The 21,908-nt window shown below is 40.2% G+C and overlaps 1 protein-coding gene across 1 annotated transcript in view; it reads left to right on the forward strand.

Moving 5' to 3' along the window:
* Window positions 1-3,726: 3,726 nt before the first annotated feature.
* Window positions 3,727-21,908, forward strand: part of DPT (dermatopontin) — a 44,176-nt gene continuing 25,994 nt past the window's right edge. The window contains exon 1 of the mRNA XM_073615636.1: window positions 3,727-4,084. Within this exon, the coding sequence (XP_073471737.1) occupies window positions 3,792-4,084 (293 nt within the window). The 5' untranslated portion in view covers window positions 3,727-3,791. The remainder of the gene's footprint in view (window positions 4,085-21,908) is intronic.

Below are 21,908 nucleotides of genomic sequence, written 5' to 3' on the forward strand. Positions count from 1 at the left end.
ATAAGATCTGAGATTAGCAATAGTGATTGATGATCAAAAGAACTTTGCATAAAACAGTCCAATTTATGAGTGTAGAACTGTACAAAAATCTGAAGATGTTTAAGCTCACATAAGGGCAAACACATTCATAGAATTTGTAATTGTATGAAACAATAATTGGATAAGTTGTAATAATATTTTTAAACTGAAGCAGATTTTAAGGCTAACCACACAAAAGTCAGAAAAGTGGAACTTCACTTTCAATCAACATTTTTTTTACATTTCTTCAGTTACTTACTGGTTTCCAGGCCTAGGCAAATTATGTCATACATTCCAGGAGTCTTCAGGAGGGGGAGGAGGGTTTTCCTCAGCTAAGCACATTCTCCTGCCTGAGCTAAGGACAGATGGATTCTATGAACTAAATGCTACATGAATCATCTGCCCTTATTTAAAATGGCCACAGCCAAAAACAGCAGGAGGGTGTTTTTCAAAGTGATTTCTCAGCAAAATAAAGCATGGAGACGTGGATGGATGGTCAAGTTTGCTCTGAATAATAAAAATGAATTAAATAGCATTTTTTGTTTGTGGTGCTCAGATACAGTGTAGTTCCACTTTAAGGAACTCAGCATGAACAGCAAGGGACAGAGAAGATAGATGCTTTGTATGTCATACAGTCTCAGGGGCTGTGAAAGGACACAGGGCCACATAATGAGATTGGAGGAGAAGAGGTTTAACCTAAAGCTGCACACAGGGTTCTTCACTGTCAGAGCTATAAGGATGTGGAACTCTCTTCCACAATTGGTTGTGTCAGCGGGGAGTATTGATATTTTTAAAAGACTCCTGGAAGTGCATCTTAGTGAACACAACATACAGGGATATGGGAAATTATTATGGACACCTACACACATGCACCAACACAGGTTGAACTGGATGGACTATTGTCTTTATTCAACCTTACCTACTATGTAACTATATGTAATAGAACATTTTTGGGCACTGTGACTAATAGAGGGTTATAAAGCACAGTGGGGGTGAATTAACAAGGACTGGCACATGGTATCCTAAAATGTCTTCTTTTCTTTTACTTTCTGCTGCACCTTGCTGGCCATTCATACATGTCCTCCTCTCCTCACTGCAGTGCTGGTTTTCATTATCCATTTCTTCCTCACTACAGTATTTACACCACTGTGGTACTAGTGTATATTTTAGAACTGTTTATATGTTACAAATTTGGTGCAGGTGCTTCATTATTTTGGGGCCTGCAATCTGACATTTATAGAAATTGTCCCATGGCACTTTTAACGTGATTGGGTATGGCTGGTGCAACACTACATAGAACAGATGCATTTTCCTTTGTTAATTCCCATATTCCCATATATATATATATATATATATATATATATATATATATATATATATATATATATATATATATATATTACAGAGTAAAGAGGCACCATGTGACAGACAGAGAGGTATGATGCACTGTGTGTAATAGAGAGATGTATGAAGCAGTAACACAACAGAGAAACAAAGAAATGCATGTAATACAGATGTATGGGTTAGGGGACACTATATATAAAGCAAAAGTATGAAGCACTGTGTGAAGCAGAGATGCAGTAGAGATGGCATGTGGCACTTTGTGTGATAAGGAGTTATTAGGCACCATCTGTAAGATAGAGGTATTAAGCACTTTGTTTAATACAGAGGTATCACACTGTGTACAGTGGGTATAGAAAAGAATCACCTCCTTTTAAAATATTCACATTTTGTTGCTTTGCCTCCTGAAATGAAGACAGACACCGTTTTTGTTTTATCCAGCTGTATTTACTCAGTGCAACTTTTAACATCCAAGTGAAAGATATAACACCAACATGTCAGAGAAAAAAATTAAAAAAAAAATTGAAAAACAGAATCACTAAGTTGTTAAAAGGATCATCCCCCCTTATGTCAGTTTTTGTTGAACCATCTTTTGCTTTAATTACAGCCTTTAGTCTGTTGGGATATGTCTCTACTAACTTTGCACATCTAAACTTTGCAATATTTTTCCACTTTTCTTTGCAGAACTGCTCAAGTTCAGTTAAATTTGATGGTGACCATTTGTGGACTGCAGTCATTCCACAGATTTGCAATGGGGTTTAAGTCTGAGCTCTGACTAGGCCATACAAGGACATTAAACTTTTTCTTCTTCAATCACTGTGTGGTCCTACTTGCTGTGTGCTTTGGGTCATTGTTGGACGAGAAGGTCTGGCTTGCAGTCTCAGCTCTAATGCATCCCAAAGGTGTTCTATCGGGTTGAGGTCAGGACTCTGTGTGGGCCGGTCAAGTTCCTCCACCACAAATTTGCTCATCGATGGCTTTATGCACTGGTCCAAATCATTTGGTGGAGGAGGGATTATGGTGTGGGGGTGTTTTTTAGTTCCCTTAGTTCCAGTGAAGGGAACTCTTAAGATGTCAGCATTCCAAGACAATTTGGACAATTTTATGCTCCCAAATTTGTGTGAATAGTTTGGGGATGGCCACTTCCTGTTCCAACATGACTGCGCATCGGTGCACAAAGCAAGGTCTATAAAGACATGGATGATCGAGTCTGGGGTGGAGGAACTGGCCTGCACAGAGTCCTGACCTCAACCCAATAGAACACCTTTGGGATGAATTAGAGCGGAAACTGCGATCCAGGCCTTCTCGTCCACATCAGTGCCTGACCTCACAAATGCGCTTCTGGAAGAATGGTCAAACATTCCCATAGACACACTACTAAACCTTGTGGACAGACTTCCCAGAAGAGTTGAAGCTGTTATAGCTGCAAAGGGACTAAGACTGGGATGCCCATGAAGTTCATGTGTGTGTAGGCAGGTTTCCCAATATTTTTGGTAATACAGCGTATGTGTGCTGGGAGTCTGATCTCACGATTGCATAGATACTAAAGAATAAGCTGTGTTTTCTGCGGGGCAGATTTCACTTGTGACATGGATCATCACATTGGTAGTGCGGATACTACAGAGTGAACTGTGTGTGCTGAGGGAAGAGCTCACTATTCATTTTCATTTAGTGAGCTGTGTATGCAGTCTCCCCTTCAGCATTTCACTGTATGCAGAGGAAATTAGTGAGTCCTGGAAATGTTTGTACTATGGAGATCAACATACAGCATTGGAGACAGCATCAGAATTGATTTTCATCTAAAAAAGTAGTTGTAAAATAGAAGAAAGTGAATTCAAAATTATCTTCCACTCCTAGCCTACTGTCCTAGGCATTGTGCCAGATATGTATTATGGCACTCTCAGCACCGTCCAGTGTTTGTAGTCTGTGTACAGTTCCTAGGTGTATTATGAATGTCCTTAGATATCCCTTTGCTGTGGTTTGTATCCAAGCTTCCACTTAGATGTCCAGATTTTGTATCAGTACACAGTATTTTTCAGCTCTGATAACATGAACATTTTTAGAGTACCCTGGCCTTAAAACTGTAGAATAGATTTTAGTGAGCTATAGCATGCTATTACTTTCCCCTCATAGTACAATATATAATATAGGGGGCACATGAATAGCATTTGTTAGTAAAGTTTCTTATGTTACCTTTTAGGCTACAAGAGATTTTTTTTTTTTGTCTAATAAGAATGCATTTCAATGCCTTTCACAGCTGTAAAATCCTATATTCTGTTAAGATTTAACATCCATTTTTTTTCGTTTGCTAAGCTGTGACACACTGCACTTGGCTCATGATACTGAACATCTGGAAACCAAATGTTCCATTGGATAAAAAAGAGCAAGAACATAAAGTAAGTCCCACAGTCTGCGCCAGCAGCAAAGACAACATGATGCTGTTACTGCTTGGTGTTCTGCTGCAGCTGGTGGTGGCAACGTGGGCACAACATGATTATTATTACTCACATCATGACTACTCAGATGATGGTTGGGTTAATCTTTTCAGGCAAGGATTCAATTTCCAGTGCCCACACGGACAAGTTATGGTTGCAATAAGGAGCACATTTAGCAAAAAAGAAGGATCTGATAGACAATGGAACTATGGATGTATGCCAACACCTTTTGAGTTTGGGGAACCTACAGAATGCTGGTGGGAAGAAATCAACAGAGCTGGAATGGAATGGTAAGAAATCACAGAAATAGAGCTCTAAAATGATTTTGACAAAAGAAGAGGGTCCTGGATTTCAACAATTGCACTCTAATTGTTCTGCTTTACTATTTTAAAGTGATAGTCACACTACAGTCATGCTTGAGAGATGATCTGGGGTACATGGCTACATTAGTTAATATTGAAACAGAAACAAAGAAAAATATGGTGTTTCATCTGGTTTATCTTCGGGTAGGGTTTTATTAGCCAAAAGTGGGAGAAGATTTTAGATGTAAAAAGTACATTATATATAGTTATGTGTAGTAGTGGTTGAATACTTCCAAGGGTCTAGATATGTAAGAATTGCTTAGATGTATATTACAACAAAGCAATGATTAAACCCCCCTCCCAGCATCCAGTGCAATGGAACCTAATGTGTGGCTTGATGCCCATAAGAAGTTTCAGAACAAGGGGCTTTTTTGTGACATGTTGCAATAAAATGAAGGGGGGCTGCTTGATATGTCCATCTTTACATTGAAGTCTCCATCCACGTAGCTTATCAGACAGCCAGACTCTTAACGTGAAACATCAGTTACCAATTATTCAATACCTGCAAATGCAAAAGGTTCTTATCGTAACTGATCTGCCTGTGGCTTGTGCAGACGTATAAAGACAAAAATGGGTATGGGCAAGGTTGAGAATGTTTTTAGCCTAATTAGTTTCCAAGGGCATCAGCGTCCCACCTGAATATAAACAGTCACGGAATGCAAAATGTGCAAATTAGGAGTATTTGATGGAGTCTTGGGAATGTCTGACAAGTGTTTATAGCTAGGCCATTTTTTTCTAAGTACCCATTAAAAAATAAAACCTTGCAGTCTATCTTACTGAATAATTGTATTTCAATAAAACTAGTTCCCTGACTTAATGATCTATCCACGTTAATATTTTGCAAACTGAGATAGCATTCGAGCTTTGACCTGCTCAACACCTTCAGGTTTCATTTGCCAGGATTTAACACATGCATTCTGTTGCCTTGTCTTCCTTCTGGGTAAATGCCTGATATACTGCCTTCAGTGGTTACTTATGAGAGCCTTCACATATATTTGTCTACCATGTTTACTGGACTTCATTTTATAATTTGCACTATATGTAAAATCCTAACTGTTTTATAAAAGGAATGTATTTAAAAAAAATCCCTGATTTAAAGTAAACCTGTGTTAAAGCCAAAGCAATGGCTTTCTTTCCTGAAATATGGGCTCAAATTTTATTATGCTAAAGTGATATACCCTAAAGGGGGTAATTGTGCACTAATTGTCCACAATCCTCCTTGTATGAGATTACATAACCATAGATTCTGTCCAGCAGCCTATGGATGTAACACAGATATAATAAAAGGGTGACAACACAGTAAAATTTATAGCGCAAAAAAAAGAAAAAGAAGAAGAAATGAGGAAGACCTTTAATAAAATATGAAGACTAATGCTTTGAATTAAGAACTTCATTTATTTTTGCTAAGTGCTACATATTTAAAAGTCGGAAAATAATTTGCTTTAAAAATGATTGTGAATAATCCTTCTGTCCAATTTTAATGAACCCCTCAAGAACTCTATTGATCAAAAATGATGTAAGAAAGGCATGGTACAGTATATCCTAAACACACTTAACATACCTTTTACATTCTTTTTTATTCAGTATTTAAATAAACTCATACTTTCTATATGGGATATATACATTATCAGCAACATATACATATATATTATCAGCAATATAAGCACTTTAAAACATATAAAGATACTGAAGCGCTGATACGGATTAAACTCAAAATGTGAAAAAATGTGAAAAACTATTTATATATAAAAATGGGGAACAGCTGCAACTATTTAAACTGTGTTCTGACACCACAAATAATGATAGTATAACAAAAAGTAGTGCGCTAAACCTCACATACATAATTATTATTAAACTCCAGTGAATAAGTGAATATAATAGTGACCAATAATAAATATAAGAATATACGGAAAGTCCACATGCATAAAATTATATAGATCTCTTGAATGCTGACAAAACATGAATAGAAATCACTCCATTATCCGTGACAGTCTCTGCAGGATATATGTGCTGAAAATAATCACCACCACCTCAGTGTGCAATGCCTGCTCAACTCAAAGGAAGACCACCTTGGGTCTATTGGTACATTCAGTGACACTCCAAAAAGATCAGCCAGATCAGAAAAGGATTTCAAATATTGGTTCGAGGATTAACAGAACTTCTCCTCATAAAATTCATTTCTCCAGGTTCAATTTCTCAAAGCAAAATAAAAATCATCATCGCGCAAGATTAAATATATTCCTTGCTTTTTATTAATAAAAATTCCTTAATCGTATGCACTCATTCATTAGTGATAAAAACGCCTCAAACGATCAGTTTACAATGGGACAGCTCTCCTCCTCATTACACTTCCTCAACTACGAGACACCGGAAGTGTCGTCACCGGCTCCTCCCGATGTGTTGCGTCACAGGTCACGTGACTTTCTCAAGGGAAATTAAATTTTATTTTGCTAAAGTGATATACACTAAAGGGGGTAATTGCACACTAATTGTCCACAATCCTCCTTGTATGTGATTACATAACCATAGCTTCTGTCCAGCAGCCTATGGATATAACACCGATATAATAAAAGGGTAAAATTTATAGCACAAAAAAAAAAAAAATAATGAGGAAGTTTTTTATTCAGTATCTAAATAAACTCATGGTTTCTATATAGAATATATACATTATCAGCAACATATACATATATATTATTATCAGCAATATAAGCACTTTGCCATCATGGTGTTATTTAACAAAAGGGAAAACTATAGTTTTACTTAGAACAGCAATAGGCTAAATTGCTGACTAACGTCTTTAGGAAAAAAATTTAAGAGAATTGTAAGATAATTATATTTGTTGTATTTTTTAATCATTTGATCTTGGATTAGTTATTTTCTAACCATTGGGTTTTTCCATTACAATAGTAAAATACACAATATTGTCAAAAGTATTGGGACCCCTGCCTTTACACGCACATGAACTTTAATGGCATCCCAGTCTTAGTCCGTAGGGTTCAATATTGAGTTTGCCCACCCTTTGCAGCTATAACAGCTTCAACTCCTCTGGGAAGGCTGTCCACAAGGTTTAGGAGTGTCTATGGAAATTTTTGACCATTTTTCCAGAAGTGCAATTGTGAGGTCAGGCACTGATGTTGGACAAGAAGGCCTGGCTCACAGTCTCTGCTCTAATTCATCCCAAAGGTGTTCTATCAGGTTGAGGTCAGGACTCTGTGCAGGCCAGTTAAGTTCCTCCACACCAAACTCACCCATCCATGTCTTTATGGACCTTGCTTTGTGCGCTGGTGCGCAGTCATTTTGGAAAAGGAAGGGGCCACCCCCAAACTGTTCCCATAAAGTTGGGACCATGAAATTGTCCAAAATGTCTTGGTATGCTGACGCCTTAAGAGTTCCCTTCACTGGAACAAAGGGACCAAGCAAAAAAACCTGAATAACAATCCCACACCATAATCCCCCTTCACCAAATTATTAGGACCAGTGCACAAAGCAAGGTCTATAAAGACATGGATGAGTGAGTTTGGGGTGGCCTGACCTCAACCCGATAGAACACATTTGGGATGAATAAGAGCGGAGACTGCGAGCCAGGCCTTCTCATCCAAAATCAGTGCCTGACCTCACAAATGTGCTTCTGCAAGAATGGTCAAACATTCTCATAGACACAATCCCAAACCTTGTGGACAGCCTTTCCAGAAGAGTTGAAGCTGGTATTGCGGCAAAGGGTGGGCCAACCCAAAATTAAACCCTATGGACTAAGACTGGGGTACCATTAAAGTCCATGTGCTTGTAAAGGCAGGCATCCCTAAACTTTTGGCAATATAGTGTATATAATTTAACAAACAGAAATTAACCAATAAAAAAATGGTTATTATAATGTAGGGAAAATACAGGGGGATATCTGTCCAAGCTGAAATTTGATTGGCTGATCTAGGTAACTTTACATCTTTGTAGTTTGGTCCATGTAATTAAGCAAAATGCATGGCAGACAGGATAACATCAACCAAATTAAAGCAACCATCGCATTATGAGGGTTTTATTACTGGTGTAATACACAATGTAAATTATGAGGCCCAATAGCAAAATATTGGTGGGACCCTCTGGCTAACCATCTTTGTAGTAGTTGGCAAGTCAACTGTGACAATATGTGCCATTTAGTTATTATTTAATATAAAATCAAGGCCTACGCCTAAATCAAGGACAGGCAGCAGGAGCACTGTTATTATAGTCAGACTATTAGGGACCATTGCTTTGAATAAAAGTTATAGCTATAGTAGTAATACTAATAATAACTATATTGGTAATTTATATCATGAAAAAATTAGTAAACACACATAATGTACATGTAGCGCCCTCTTTAGCTAAGCAAATTTTATTTTTTACTTCTGCTGTAACTAGTGAAGCAGTAATTGTTTGGTCTGTTCCATTCAGGGTCTCATAGGCTGGGAGTTTGATTGTCTCCCCTGTCTCTAGAAGCATTTTCTAGAGTTTAGAAGGGGGGGGGGGGGGGGAGAGAATGCAAATGACCAGCCTGAATATTGAGCAGGGTCTAGAAAATCCCTGGGGGTGTGCCCAGTAGGTAGCTGGAATGCTTTTAAATAGTCTGGAGGCATGAGGTGATTGTCTTTTTCCTTCCTGAGGGAGCTGAGATGGGGTTGGTTGTCCCTGGTGCTCTTTGGACTGGATGTTGGGTTTCTTTGCAAGGGGCTGCACATATGGACTGATCTTGCTCCAGGATTTTGTGAGTAGAGCCTCCTGTCTGTGCATCACCATAAAGCTACTTCATAGTCCCCAGCCGTGTACCTGTGTAGCTGTACCTGTGCCAAAGCTACTTCATGGTTCTCAACCGTCAACATATCTAGCTGTACCTGTGCTAAAGCTGGTTCATGGTCCCCAGCTCTGAACATATCTAGGTATACCTGTTTTGAAAATTATCTTTTGGTTCCCAGCTCTGAGTGAAAGACTGTAAGACAAGTATAGGTGCAAAAAAAATGAAAACAAGTTGTCCCACAAAGTTATAAAGCATATGATATTGATTACATGGATATCAGGTAGAATAGGCTAAAATATATCCATAAGGTTTTTTAATAAAATGTCCAAGGACCACGAGGAAAGATATAAAATCCTAAACTCAGGGCTGCTGTCATTTGGGAACAGAAACCATGTTCCAGTATCACTGAAATACACAAGGGGAGAGGCGCTTCTGGGTGTAGATATAGAACAGGTGTATTAAACACTTAAAAATGGCAACTCACAAGCGTGTAGTAAGTCCCAGCAAGAGGGGGGGAGGTCATCAGTGGACGATCCTATCCTGGAGGGGGAGCGGTGTTCTCACTAGTTCACCGCTGGTGTAGAAAGCCAGCCGCGGTGGAGAGGAACTCAGAGCGAGGCCTGGACCGCTGATGGTACAGGAGGCGAGGATGAATGACGTCACTGGCATGCAACGCGTTTCCTGAGCATGAGCGCGGGTAACACGGCAGTCCGCGCTCCTTTGTCAAGCTGACTTGTGGAACTACAGGTGCAGCATTATAAAGTGTAATCAGGGGAGGGGCCAGTACAAACATTCATTGATAACACAAGGAAATACTTTAAAGATGTAAGAATGTCTCTATATCTAGAACATTCATTAATAAAACGACAATTAAATGGGATTATTAAACCAGATAAATAGCATGATAGGAAACATAATGTACACAAACATATGAAATTATAAACATTTAAAACCACATGATTATCAGGCAATACCATAATGGGACGAATCAATATTAATAAATCTATTATTTTAAGGCATTACATGTGTTGAACCATATTAGGCATAACAAATCAGGATATGAATATCAATGCTCAAAGGGGAGGAGGAAGGGGAGAAGGACATAGGGAGTGGGGGAGGGGAATTTACAAACAATAAATGCATAGCCACCATGACAGGAATCATACTCTGCATGATGTGCAATAATAAAAATGTAAAAAATATAGAAATATTACAATTATTAATTATAAAATAAATCAAATAATCATTTGGAACTTATATATGGAATACATGTATGTGTGTACATACACACATTCTCAAAAGCACACACACACACATGTATACATAAATGCAAGTCATGGGTTTCCTGAAGGTTGATCATATTACTATACCAGGAATGGTCACTGGTCAGGATCTTAAAGTGAACCTAAACATGTATTGTAAAAAATAGTTTTGGAAAAAAGGGGGGGGGGGGGGATTATTTTCCTAGGCTATACCGTAACCAATACTTACGAGTACCCGCCACCCCCAGAGAAAGACCATGAGTGAAAGACTGTGTTGTTGCACTCAAGCGTTTTGAAGTATTCCACACCACCCCAAATCCCTTTCTAAGTTTCTACAAATCTTGGCCCCCCAATATGTTTTTGAGCTACATTTCCCATGATGCTCAACTACACTGCAGAGTGCATGAGCTTCATGGGAATTGTAGTTCCAAAACATGTGGGGTGCCAAGGTTCACCATCACTGCCCTAAACTGTTTAATGAGCCGGAGTGAATAAACTGTTGCTATGTGCCTGGCTGCCTCTGTACTGTTTTATGAAGAACCTGTTAATATCTAATCGGCTATAAAACTACTATAAAAATGGAATTTAGTCTCAACCCCTGAAAATGTATTAATAGAAAAAACCTCTACTATATAGATAATCCAGAACCGCTTAAAGGGATTGTAAAGGTACATTTAAAAAAAACAAACAAACATGTCTATCCTTACCTACGGGAACCTCCTCTTATCGGGTCCCCCACCGATGTTCTGGCCCCTCCTCTCTGGCCAGTTCCCCCATGGGAAGCTGCTTCCATTGATACAGACAGCGGGACTCGGCCCCAACCGCCTCTCCCTCGTTACTGACTTTGATTGACAGCACTAAGAGCCAATAGCTCCCGAAGCCCCAGCAAAGCCAGCTAAACCTGGAAGTGAAGGAACAAAGATTATTCGTGCTCAATTGTTACTATTTGGTAACAGTATCCACCACTGCATTGAAGGTTTTACCCCATCCTGAGTACAGGGCATTTCTGGGGGATGTCTTTAGGCAAATTTCTTGTCTCACTGTGTGCAGCTTTGTACAGCACCCCCTGCCCCTCCATGAGTACATGAGGATTACACTCAATCTATGTTCTAAGATGTTATATTGATGTTCGTCATGTTATTATGCTTTATTAGTATTTCAAATGCGTTTCACAAATGCTGTAAGAATTGTAGGAACCTTGCCTTAAAATGTATTTCTACTTTTTGCAGCTGACTAGGCATAATGCCTACTTTACATTTGTTACATGTTCTCATTCACATAGCAGAAGTTAAAATAACATTTAAAAATTGCAGCTTACATTTTAAATGTTCTGGAAATTCCAGCACTTTAACCACTTCAGCTCCGGAAGATTTGGCTGCTCAATGACCAGGCCATTTTTTGCGATACTGCACTGCGTCGCTTTAACTGACAATTGCGCGGTTGTGCGACACTGTACCCAAACAAAATTGATGTCCTTTTTTTCCCACAAATAGAGCTTTCTTTTGGTGGTACTTGATCATCTCTGTGGTTTTTATTTTTTGCGCTATAAACAAAAAAAGAGCTATAATAAATATCCCCAATTTTTTTTAAAAAAAAAAAGCTAATTTTTTCCTCAGTTTAGGCCGATATGTATTCTTCTACATATTATTGGTAATAAAAATCGCAAAAAGCGTATATTGATTGGTTTGCGCAAAAGTTATAGCGTCTACAAAATAGGGGAAAAAATGTATGGCATTTTTATTATTTTTTTTTTTTTTTACTAGTAATGGAGGTGATCTGCGATTAATATTGGGACTGTGACATTATGGTAGAGAGATCGGACACTTTTGACACATTTTTGGGACCACTGACAATTATACAACGAACAGTGGTATAAAAATGCACTGATTACTGTGTAAATGTCATTGGCAGGGAAGGGGTTACCACTAGGGGGCGATCAAGGGGTTAACTGTGTTCCCTAGTGTGTGTTCTAACTGTAGGGGGATGGGACTGACTAGGGGAGAGTACAGATCCTTGTTCCTAGCTAGTAGGAACTCATGATCTGCCTCTCCTCACAGAACAGGGATTTGTGTGTTTACGCACACATGTCCCTGTTCTGGCTCTCGTGCCCGCGACCGCATCGCGGGCACGAGATCGGCATCGGCCACGCGCATCGGCACCCCTGCAGTTCAGCGTGCATGTGCGCGCCTGCTATTCCACTTAAAGGAGCCGACATACAGCTACTACGGTTCATGGGATCGTGCTGACCTGCCACAATATATTGATGGCGGCTGGTCGGCAAGTGGTTAAAATCTCTTTGTTTATCAGGAGACTGGATAGCTGAGTTTATTATAAATCACCCTGTCTGCCCTGTGCACACGGATCCTATTTATCAGTCGAAAAAAAGTTTTGAGCAATGTTTGTCCTATCAAAGGGTTAAAGGTTTAGAAGCTAGGCTTGTCACATTGCATTTCAATGAGGGGAAACGCAGCCTGCCCTTAGGACAGCCTCACTCTGTCATGTGTTCAAAAATCCTTGAGTCAACCACAAGGTCTTATCCTGAGAAACATCTAAAAAGGTAAGATTTTGTTTTTCATTTTTTGGTATGCTGTATGAATGGGAACACATAACAAACATAGTGTTTTTTTTAAATTTGGCTGCAAAAGTGGAAATACAAGTTGGGCTGGATTGTCCCTAGGCTTTAGCCAACCTGAGCATGTTTATGTTATTATGGTTTGTTAGACTTCTCCTAAACCCAAAAACATTGTATACTTGTGCCTGCCACTGACAAGTGTTCTCCAGTGGATATTATGGGAAGATGCAGTTTATTGGATTATGAATGGTCAATCAATGTGGGCTTTATGCCAGTGATGTGGGACAAGGGAAGAGAATAAAAGACCATCTAAAAGAGTCCTTGCCTCCCAGGCTTTGTCTGGTAAGGATGTGTCTCTAGTCCTTCCCTACAAGGCTGCTGCCTGGAGGGATTTAGCTCCAGAGAGGTTCAGTCTTTAAATTTCTGGCTCTTTGCCTGGAGGATGAAGCCCGTGCCAAAAAATAGTTGTTTCCTAGCTGCCAGTCTGGGTCTAGAGTGTCCTAAACTGGCCTGTGGTAGATGTCTGTTGAGTCCTAAGCTGGTCTGTGGCAGAATCCAAGGATACCTAAAGCAGTACTATAGGCAAAAAAAATGGCATATATGATCCAGTCTGTGACTAAAATTAACAAAGTAGTTTTTTTCCCCACATCCCCCTGTAACTTCAGTTTGTACCTGTTGATCCTGCTGTTATTTTTCAACTTTCTTTCAGGCCTTTAAACTTTCTGGTCAACCTTTATTCATTTAGTGAAAACCTTTACCATAAAAGAACAAAAAAACTGTTTCTATAACTTCTTCAAAATTGTTAGCTGGAGTTAGGCCTTCATTTGTTAGTCACTTATGTTCCATCTAAATGCCCTAGTCTAATAACACCCTATCCAGACAGTGCTGCTGTCCAAGGGTGTCACCGTTTCTCTTCCATAGACAGAGGAGCCACGCTAACATGGAAGTGTGCCATTGGCTGGGTCACCAAGTAAAAATGCAAAACAGAAAATGAATGAAGCAATGACATGTAAGGATTGGTAAGCTGCAATATATCAAATGTTTGTTTTTGGGTTTAGATATTCTTTAAAGGCAGCCTCCATCTGGGCCTACAGAGTTCTACATTAGGCTGTGCCAACAGAATAAATTTACTGAAAGATAGTAGCATGTTGGGCCTAAAGAGTTCACTGGGAAGTCTTCTGAGCATTGTGCTGCTGTTTTTAGGTATCCTGTACCCCAACCCCCTCTCTGAGCCATTGAGCCAATAAATGGTAAAGAAAAGGACTGAAGGATCAGAAGTCTCTCTGTCACTGTCAGTGGGTTGATGAGTTCTTTAGGTGCAGTTACAAGGCAGGCCACCAGTAGGAAGACTGGAGAGCCCGAAAATCCATCAACTCCTGAATAATTGCTACAGAAGAATTACAGGAATATAATAATTTGCAATACAGCAAGGAAATGCTACTAAAAAATTGTCACCTTTCTGCAATCGCCATAGCTTTCAGACATTTGTTTTCCTTTCCTTTCATGTGAATTATAGATGTCCATGTAAAGCTTTGCTATTTGAGTTTACATTTCTAAACCTTTTTTTAGGTACACTAATTTACTAGGTATATGTTTTACTGAGCGTTTGCATTAGGCTGTGTACATTATTAAACGGTTTCATTTTCCACTATTCTTAGCTGCTTGCACTCCATATTTATAGAAAATAATTATTTTTGTGTCTATAATAGGTTGATACTGTTACATATTGCTTCCGACTAGCTGCTTTGTATTCTAGACTGGTAGGGAGTAAAAAAAAAATAAGATTGAAAGGTTGTGATGAGATCCGCAATGACTCAGAGGAGAAGGAACATTGTCAGGCATATCAGATATATTCAATCCTCAACACTGCAAGCCTCACTATCAGTGTTAAAGTGTATGTAAACCCTAGCAATGAACATCCTAAATTTTCTTGCTTTTGCTTTTTTAAAGCGGAAGTTTAATTTGCTTTTATTTTTCCTTTTTCAACAGGCTAATAAAAAACGTATTTTCACTTTTATTACATACTTTATTTTAAACCCAGTGACATCATCATTGAGTCTCTGTGCTTCCCTACATAATGTAGGCAGATCGTGACTGGTTGGAGGGGTAGGCAGGGTGTTAAACATAGCTTCCTGAAAACATACCAGAATTCTGCTTCAGTACTCCCCTTAAGAGCCCACAGCTCTGATTTAAAGCAGACCTTCACCCTCTTTCACTCCACCCTCCCTCCTTCCATCCCCTCTATATATCGTCCTGTTTTTTTTGTTTCCCTTTTTTAGGAAAAATATCCGGCCCCGCTTCCCCATGCACATTTGTCACCTTAATCAAATGACATGCACATTGCCCCCTGTGCCTCCTGGGATAGCCACATCACATATCCCAGGAGACATAGCCTTCCATTCAGTAAAGCAGAAGGTTGTGGGCCTACTGGCACACCATCGCTGAATCAGGGAGAGCTGGTGGGCCTCTCAATGACGTCAGAAAGAGTATGGCAGCATGAGAAAGAGCATGAGAGGATCTCAGCATGAAATTGCTGGATCCGCTGGATGGGTGAGTATCTGAAATGTGCAGATACCACCTTAAGGTAAGTAGGGGTGGAAAAAATGGGGCGGGGGGTGGGTGCAGATGCGCTTTAAGCACTGGGCTGGCTCCTGGGAGGATTTATGCCAATGTTAAAGTATATGAATAGGTGGGTGTAATTTTGGAGGATTGGGCGTTCCTTGGCAGACTGCATTTGCATGACCACTCAAGGTAACGCCCACATATCATGTTGTGCCTCCATGATTGAAAGCTGAAATCCAATGAATGAAGGGATGGGACAAAGATAGTCAAGCTGGGCAGGACAGAGGTATATGATGATGCTGAAAGTCCTCCAGTCACTAAACAAGACAGGCTCTTACTTTCTGTATCTCCTGATGCACACTGTAAGAAGCTCACGGTGTGTAATAAAATCACACTAAGCATTTTCCGTACAGGAGAGGAGCCTGTACAACTGAGCAAGATGGAACATAAAGCCGCAGTTCAGTTTTAAAGCTGAAGTTTAGGCGTGGCTTTTTTTAGTTACATCCAGCTTGGACTGATGTAAGTATGCATGTGCCATACCTGGGTAATCCCTGTGGAAGTAGTCAGTGTTAGCAGTTCAGTTTTAATGTGTTAGTAAAGTCCATCTCATCTGCTAGTGCATATAACACAACCCTCCCCCATATTGGCAATGCTGCTGTCCAAAGGTGTCTCTATTGCTCTTACATCCAGAGTGAAGACACACTAATGCCCCGTACACACGGTCGGACTTTGTTCGGACATTCCGACAATGAAATCCTAGGATTTTTTTCGACGGATGTTGGCTCAAACTTGTCTTGCATACACACGGTCACACAAAGTTGTTGGAAAATCCGATCGTTCTAAACGCGGTGACGTAAAACACGTACGTCAGGACTATAAACGGGGCAGTAGCCAATAGCTTTAATCTCTTTATTTATTCTGAGCATGCGTGGCACTTTGTCCGTCGGATTTGTGTACACACGATCGGAATTTCCGACAACGGATTTTGTTGTCGGAAAATTTTATATCCTGCTCTCAAACTTTGTGTGTCGGAAAATCCGATGGAAAATGTGTGATGGAGCCTACACACGGTCAGAATTTCCGACAACAAGGTCCTATCACACATTTTCCATCGGAAAATCCGACCGTGTGTACTGGGCATTAGACAGAAACTGTGTAACTGGCCATATCGCCAAAGGAAGATAAAGGGGGGGGGGGGTATAATAATGCAGCCAGCACATTTAGGAATGGCAAGCTGCAATATGTCATTTTTTTTGTTTTGGGGTTTAATAACATGTTACGTAGGATACTCACCTTTAGCTATAAATTTTCTGTATAATCAATATAAAGCATCAAAAGGGGCCCCAAACATGTATTCTGCACAATGACCTTGAGTGCTGTTTCCAAATAATTAAATATACTTTTACTATTTATTTAAATAATATGGAAGTATTGTAATTGTGCACATACTTCTTGCACAGCGTCTCCTTTGACAAATATTATGTTCGCTCTCCATAGAAAAGCTTAAACAGTTACATTATATTGCCCATTAGGATTATATTTATGTGTAATATAAGTGTTTACATATTCAATTTTTAATGTACTATCAACATATTACAATTTTAAATGGAAATGGTATGTTGAGTGTTTGCTTCAGTGGACTGGAATTTCACCACAGGACTGGTTCTCATACACAGAAACAATGTCTCTCTGTCATTTATGTAATCTTGCCAACTGTCTTTGATCACAGAGCTTGCAAGGAGAGTCTGAAATAATTTCCAGGAGTGAAAGCTAGACTAATTCATTTAGTGTGATTATATTGCCAAGAGATGTCAGGAACCAACTGGAAACGTTCTTTGTGTACAAGAGTGGGATAAACAGTGAGGAGACATGGCTGTGCATGGAGGGATACTTTCTGAAAGGAAAGAAATATAGTTCTGCTACAGAAAAAAGGAATATGGTTGTATTTGCAGGATAATGGATGACTGCACAGCTGTATATCACCTAAACAGAAGTGTCTGTGTAATTAATAGCAGCTAATCCATTCCTTGTTTTCTTTTCCTCTCCACAAAAATGGCAGCTAGGACCTTATTTGTTGTTATAGCCAACACAGACATTACCTCTTATGCAGTATACATACAGTAAACCATTTTTGTTAAAGGGGCCTTTTTGTTGTTGCCACAAAAGTGCATTGATCCTGAAGCATAATTAAACCCAGGAGAAAAAAAAATATATATATTACAGCTTACCAGGCCTTAGATGTGATGGTTGCCTTAGTTTTCTTTTTGCAAGGTAAGAACATTTTCAAAAGGGACAGAAAATACCTGTTGATCTTGCTCTTCTTTTGAGTTTACCTGGAAGCATAAAACAATGTTATCTTATTTGTGTAAACTACTAATCCTGTCACCTAAGGTAGTGGAGATAAACACAGTCCAACATGTTTGAAGTCCAGCCTGGGTTTTGGCAGGTGGAACTTGTGATCCCCTTTAATTCTTAGGACACTCCTTTATTGTGTCACTTCCCCTGAGTTGACCTGGAAGCATAAAACAATGTTATCCTATGCATGTAAACTACTAATCCCATTACCTACCACGTAGTGGAGATGAACAAAGTCCAACATGTTTGAAGTCCAGCTTAGGTGTTGGCAGGTGGAACTTGTGATCCCTTTAAAGGGTAAGTTCACCTTTACAGAAAATCTGTAAGGTGAACTTACACCGGACCCATCCCCATCCGGCTACTGCTGAACCCTAGTCCGCCAATCACTCACTAGGAGACAGCGGGTCGCCGCTTCACTGGTCTGGGGATTTTAAATCCCTGCAACTTAATCTCCTAAATGTACCTCGTAAAGGTACGTATAGGAGGCATTCTAATTGGCATGACCAATCAGAACCTGCTTAGCCCGTCCTGTCAGCGGGGGAGAAGAAGAGAGAAAGCCGCGGGATTTAAAATCCTCGGACTGGTGAAGCAGCAACCTCAGGTACATCCCCCAGGGAGGATGGGGAGGGGGTCCAGTGTAAGTTCACCTTACAGATTTTCTGTAAAGGTGAACTTACCCTTTAAGGGGATCACAAGTTCCACCTGCCAACACTCAAGCTGGACTTACACTTTAAATTCTTAGGCCACCCTTATATTGCGTCATTTCCTCTAAGTTGACCTGGAAGCATTAAACAATGTTATCTTGTTTGTGCAAACTACTAATCCCATCACCTAACACATAGGGGAGATCAACAAAGTCCAGAATGTTTTAAGTCCAGCCTGAGTGTTGGCAGATGGAACTTGTAAACCTCTTTAATTCTTAGGATGTTCCCTTGCTGTGTCACTTTCTGCAAATATTAAATTATGTTATTTTGTTCATGTAAACTATTAATCCCATCATTTAAGAAATAGTGGAGGTTAACAAACTCCAACACGTTTGAAGTCCAGCCTAGATGTTGTCAGGTGGAACTTGTGATCCCTTTAATTCTTAAGGACACTCTTTCTGTGTCATGTCCTCTGAGTTGACCTGGAAGCATAAAGAGATGTTATCTTATGTGCATAAACTATTAATCCCATCAACAAATACGTAGTGGAGATGAACAAAGTCCAACATGTTTGAAATCTAGCATGGGAGTTGGCAGGTAGAACTTGTGCTCCCCTTTAATTCTTAGGACACTCCCTTATTGTGTCACTTCCTCTGGGAAGGCTCCTCCTGTTACCTATAAAAGGTTTGGGAGAAGTCTCCACAGTGTCTTTGAGAACTTTGAGACTTTTTTTTTCCCACAGACCACTGCCGCTAGTCTATTTCATTCCCCCTACTGACCAGCAATGTATAGGCCCCAACGTCAAATTCCCATGACTGCTTCACGCTGTACTGTACCTTACATAGTCCTGAAACTGTACCTGCAAACTATACACTGTTATATGTTAAATATGCTACACCAATGCTTTATACCCCACATTGTAAATACGCCTGACCCCTGTACTCTATACACCATGTTGTAAATACTCCCCACCCTTGTACTCAATACATGTTCTACATACTCCTGGCCCCTGCATTCTATAAGCCATGTGGTAAATATTCCTGACCCCTGCACTCTATACACCATGTTATACATACTGCTGGCCTCTGCACTCTGTACGCTAAGTTGTACTAAATACTGACCCCTGCTCTTTATACGCTAAGTTGTACATAATCTTGACGCCTGTACTCTACAGTATATCCCATGTTGTACACAGTCTTAACTCCAGCACTGTGACGTTTATGTTGTACATACCATACTCTATACACTTTGCTGTACATACATTTGCCTCTTACACACAATCATAATAAATTATTACTAATCACTATAGTAAAATGACAGCCGGGTGTGAGCTTTTCTATACCAGGTGTCCACTGGACACAGCGGAACTAAGGGATCAGCACTCAGGCGCTGTGATTGTCCCGGATATCATGTGATCACTGTGACAAATTACAGCGATCACATGCTCACAATGTAAATAATTGTCATGAATGGCAGCCATTTAAGATTCATTATTTACTATTGTGATACTGTGATTGGTCACAGTAATCACATGGTGTACAAGGCCAATCACAGTGTAAAAAAAAGAAAAAAAAAAATACCCATAACCTTCTGTTCCACTATGGTGAAACTGCACTACTCTGGTGGCAGTATGTAAAAAAAAAAAAAAAATGTAAAAAAATAATAAAAATTGTTAGAAAATAAAAATTATATATAAAGTATCTCACAAAAGTGAATACACCCCTCACATTTTTGTAAATATTTTATTATATATTTTCATGTGACAACACTGAAGAAATGACACTTTGCTACAATGTAAAGTAGTGAGTGTACAGCTTGTATAACCGTGTAAATTTGCTGTGCCCTCAAAATAACTCAACACACAGCCATTAATGTCTAAACCGCTGGCAACAAAAGTGAGTACACCCCTAAGGGCCCTTTCACACTGGGGCGGTTTGCAGGCGCTATTGCGCTAATAAGAGCTCCTGAAAACCGACCCGAAAGTGCCGCTGCTTTGTCTCCAGTGTGAAAGCCCCGAGGGCTTTCACACTGGAGCGGTGTGCTAGCAGGACGGGAAAAAAAATCCTACTAGCAGCATCTTCGGAGTGGTGAAGGAGCGGAGTGTATACCGCTCCTTCACCGCTCCTGCCCATTGAAATCAGTGGGACAGTGCGGCTATACCGCCGGCAAAGCGCCTCTGCAGAGGCGCTTTGTGGTGGTTTTTAACCCTTTCTCGACGGTAAAGCGCCGCTTACAATGGCGGCGATTTACCGCCGACGCCGCCCCAGTGTGAAAGGGCCCTTAGTGAAAATGTCCAAATTGGGCCCAAAGTGTCAATATACTGTGTGGCTACCATTATTTTCCAGCACTGCCTTAACCCTTTTGGTTGGGCATGGAGTTCACCAGAGCTTCACAGGTTACCACTGGAGTCCTCTTCCACTCCTCCATGATGACATCACGGAGCTGGTGGATGTTATCATCAGTTATTGTTCAGTTTGAGGATGCCCCACAGATGCTCAATAGGGTTCAGGTCTGGAGACATGCTTGACCAGTCCATCACCTTACACTTAGCTTCTTTAGCAAAGCAGTGGTCGTCCTGGAGGTGTGTTTGGGGTCGTTATCATGTTGGAATACTGCCCTGCAACCCAGTCTCTGAAGGGAGGGGATCGTGCTCTGTTTCAATATGTCACAGTACATGTTCATTGTTCCCTCAATGAACTGTAGCTCCCCAGCCACCACCATGCTTGACTGTAGGCAAGACACACTTGTCTGTGTACTCCTCACCTGGTTGCCGCTACACACGCTTGACACCATCTGAACCAAATAAGTTTATCTTGGTCTCATCAGACCACAGGACATGGTTCCACTAATCCATGTCCTTAGTGTACTTGTCTTCAGCAAACTGTTTGCACTCTTTCTCGTGCATCATCTTTAGAAGAGGCTTCCTTCTGGGATGACAGCCATGCTGACCAATTTGATGCAGTATGCAGTGTATAGTCTGAGCACTGACAGGCTGACCCCCCCCCACCCCTTCAACCTCTGCAGCAATGCTGGCAGCACTCGTATGTCTATTTCCCAAAGACAACCTCTGGATATGATGCTGAGCACGTGCACTCAACTTATTTGGTTGACCATGGCGAGGCCTGTTTTGAGTGGAACCTGTGCTGCAGCTCAATTTCAGGGTCTTGGCCATCTTCTTATAGCTTAGGCCATCTTTATGTAGAGCAACAATTCTTTTTTTCAGATCCTCAGAGAGTTCTTTGCCATGAGGTACCATGTTGAACTTCCAGGACCAGTATGAGAGAGTGAGAGCGATAACACCAAATTTAACACACCTGCTCCCCATTCACACCTGAAACCTTGTAACACTAATGAGTCACATGACACAGGGGAGGGAAAATGGCTAATTGGTCCCAATTTGGACATTTTCTCTTAGTGGTGTACTCACTTTTGTTGCCAGCGGTTTAGACATTAATAGGTGTGTGTTGAGTTATTTTGAGGGGACAGCTAATTTACACAAGCTGTAAACGCACTACGTTACATTGTAGCAAAGTGTAATTTCTTCAGTGTTGTTACATGAAAAGATATATTAAATTATTTACAAAAATGTGAG

This window comes from Aquarana catesbeiana, linkage group LG02, assembly GCF_042186555.1.
Source record: "Aquarana catesbeiana isolate 2022-GZ linkage group LG02, ASM4218655v1, whole genome shotgun sequence".
Classification (NCBI taxonomy): domain Eukaryota; kingdom Metazoa; phylum Chordata; class Amphibia; order Anura; family Ranidae; genus Aquarana; species Aquarana catesbeiana.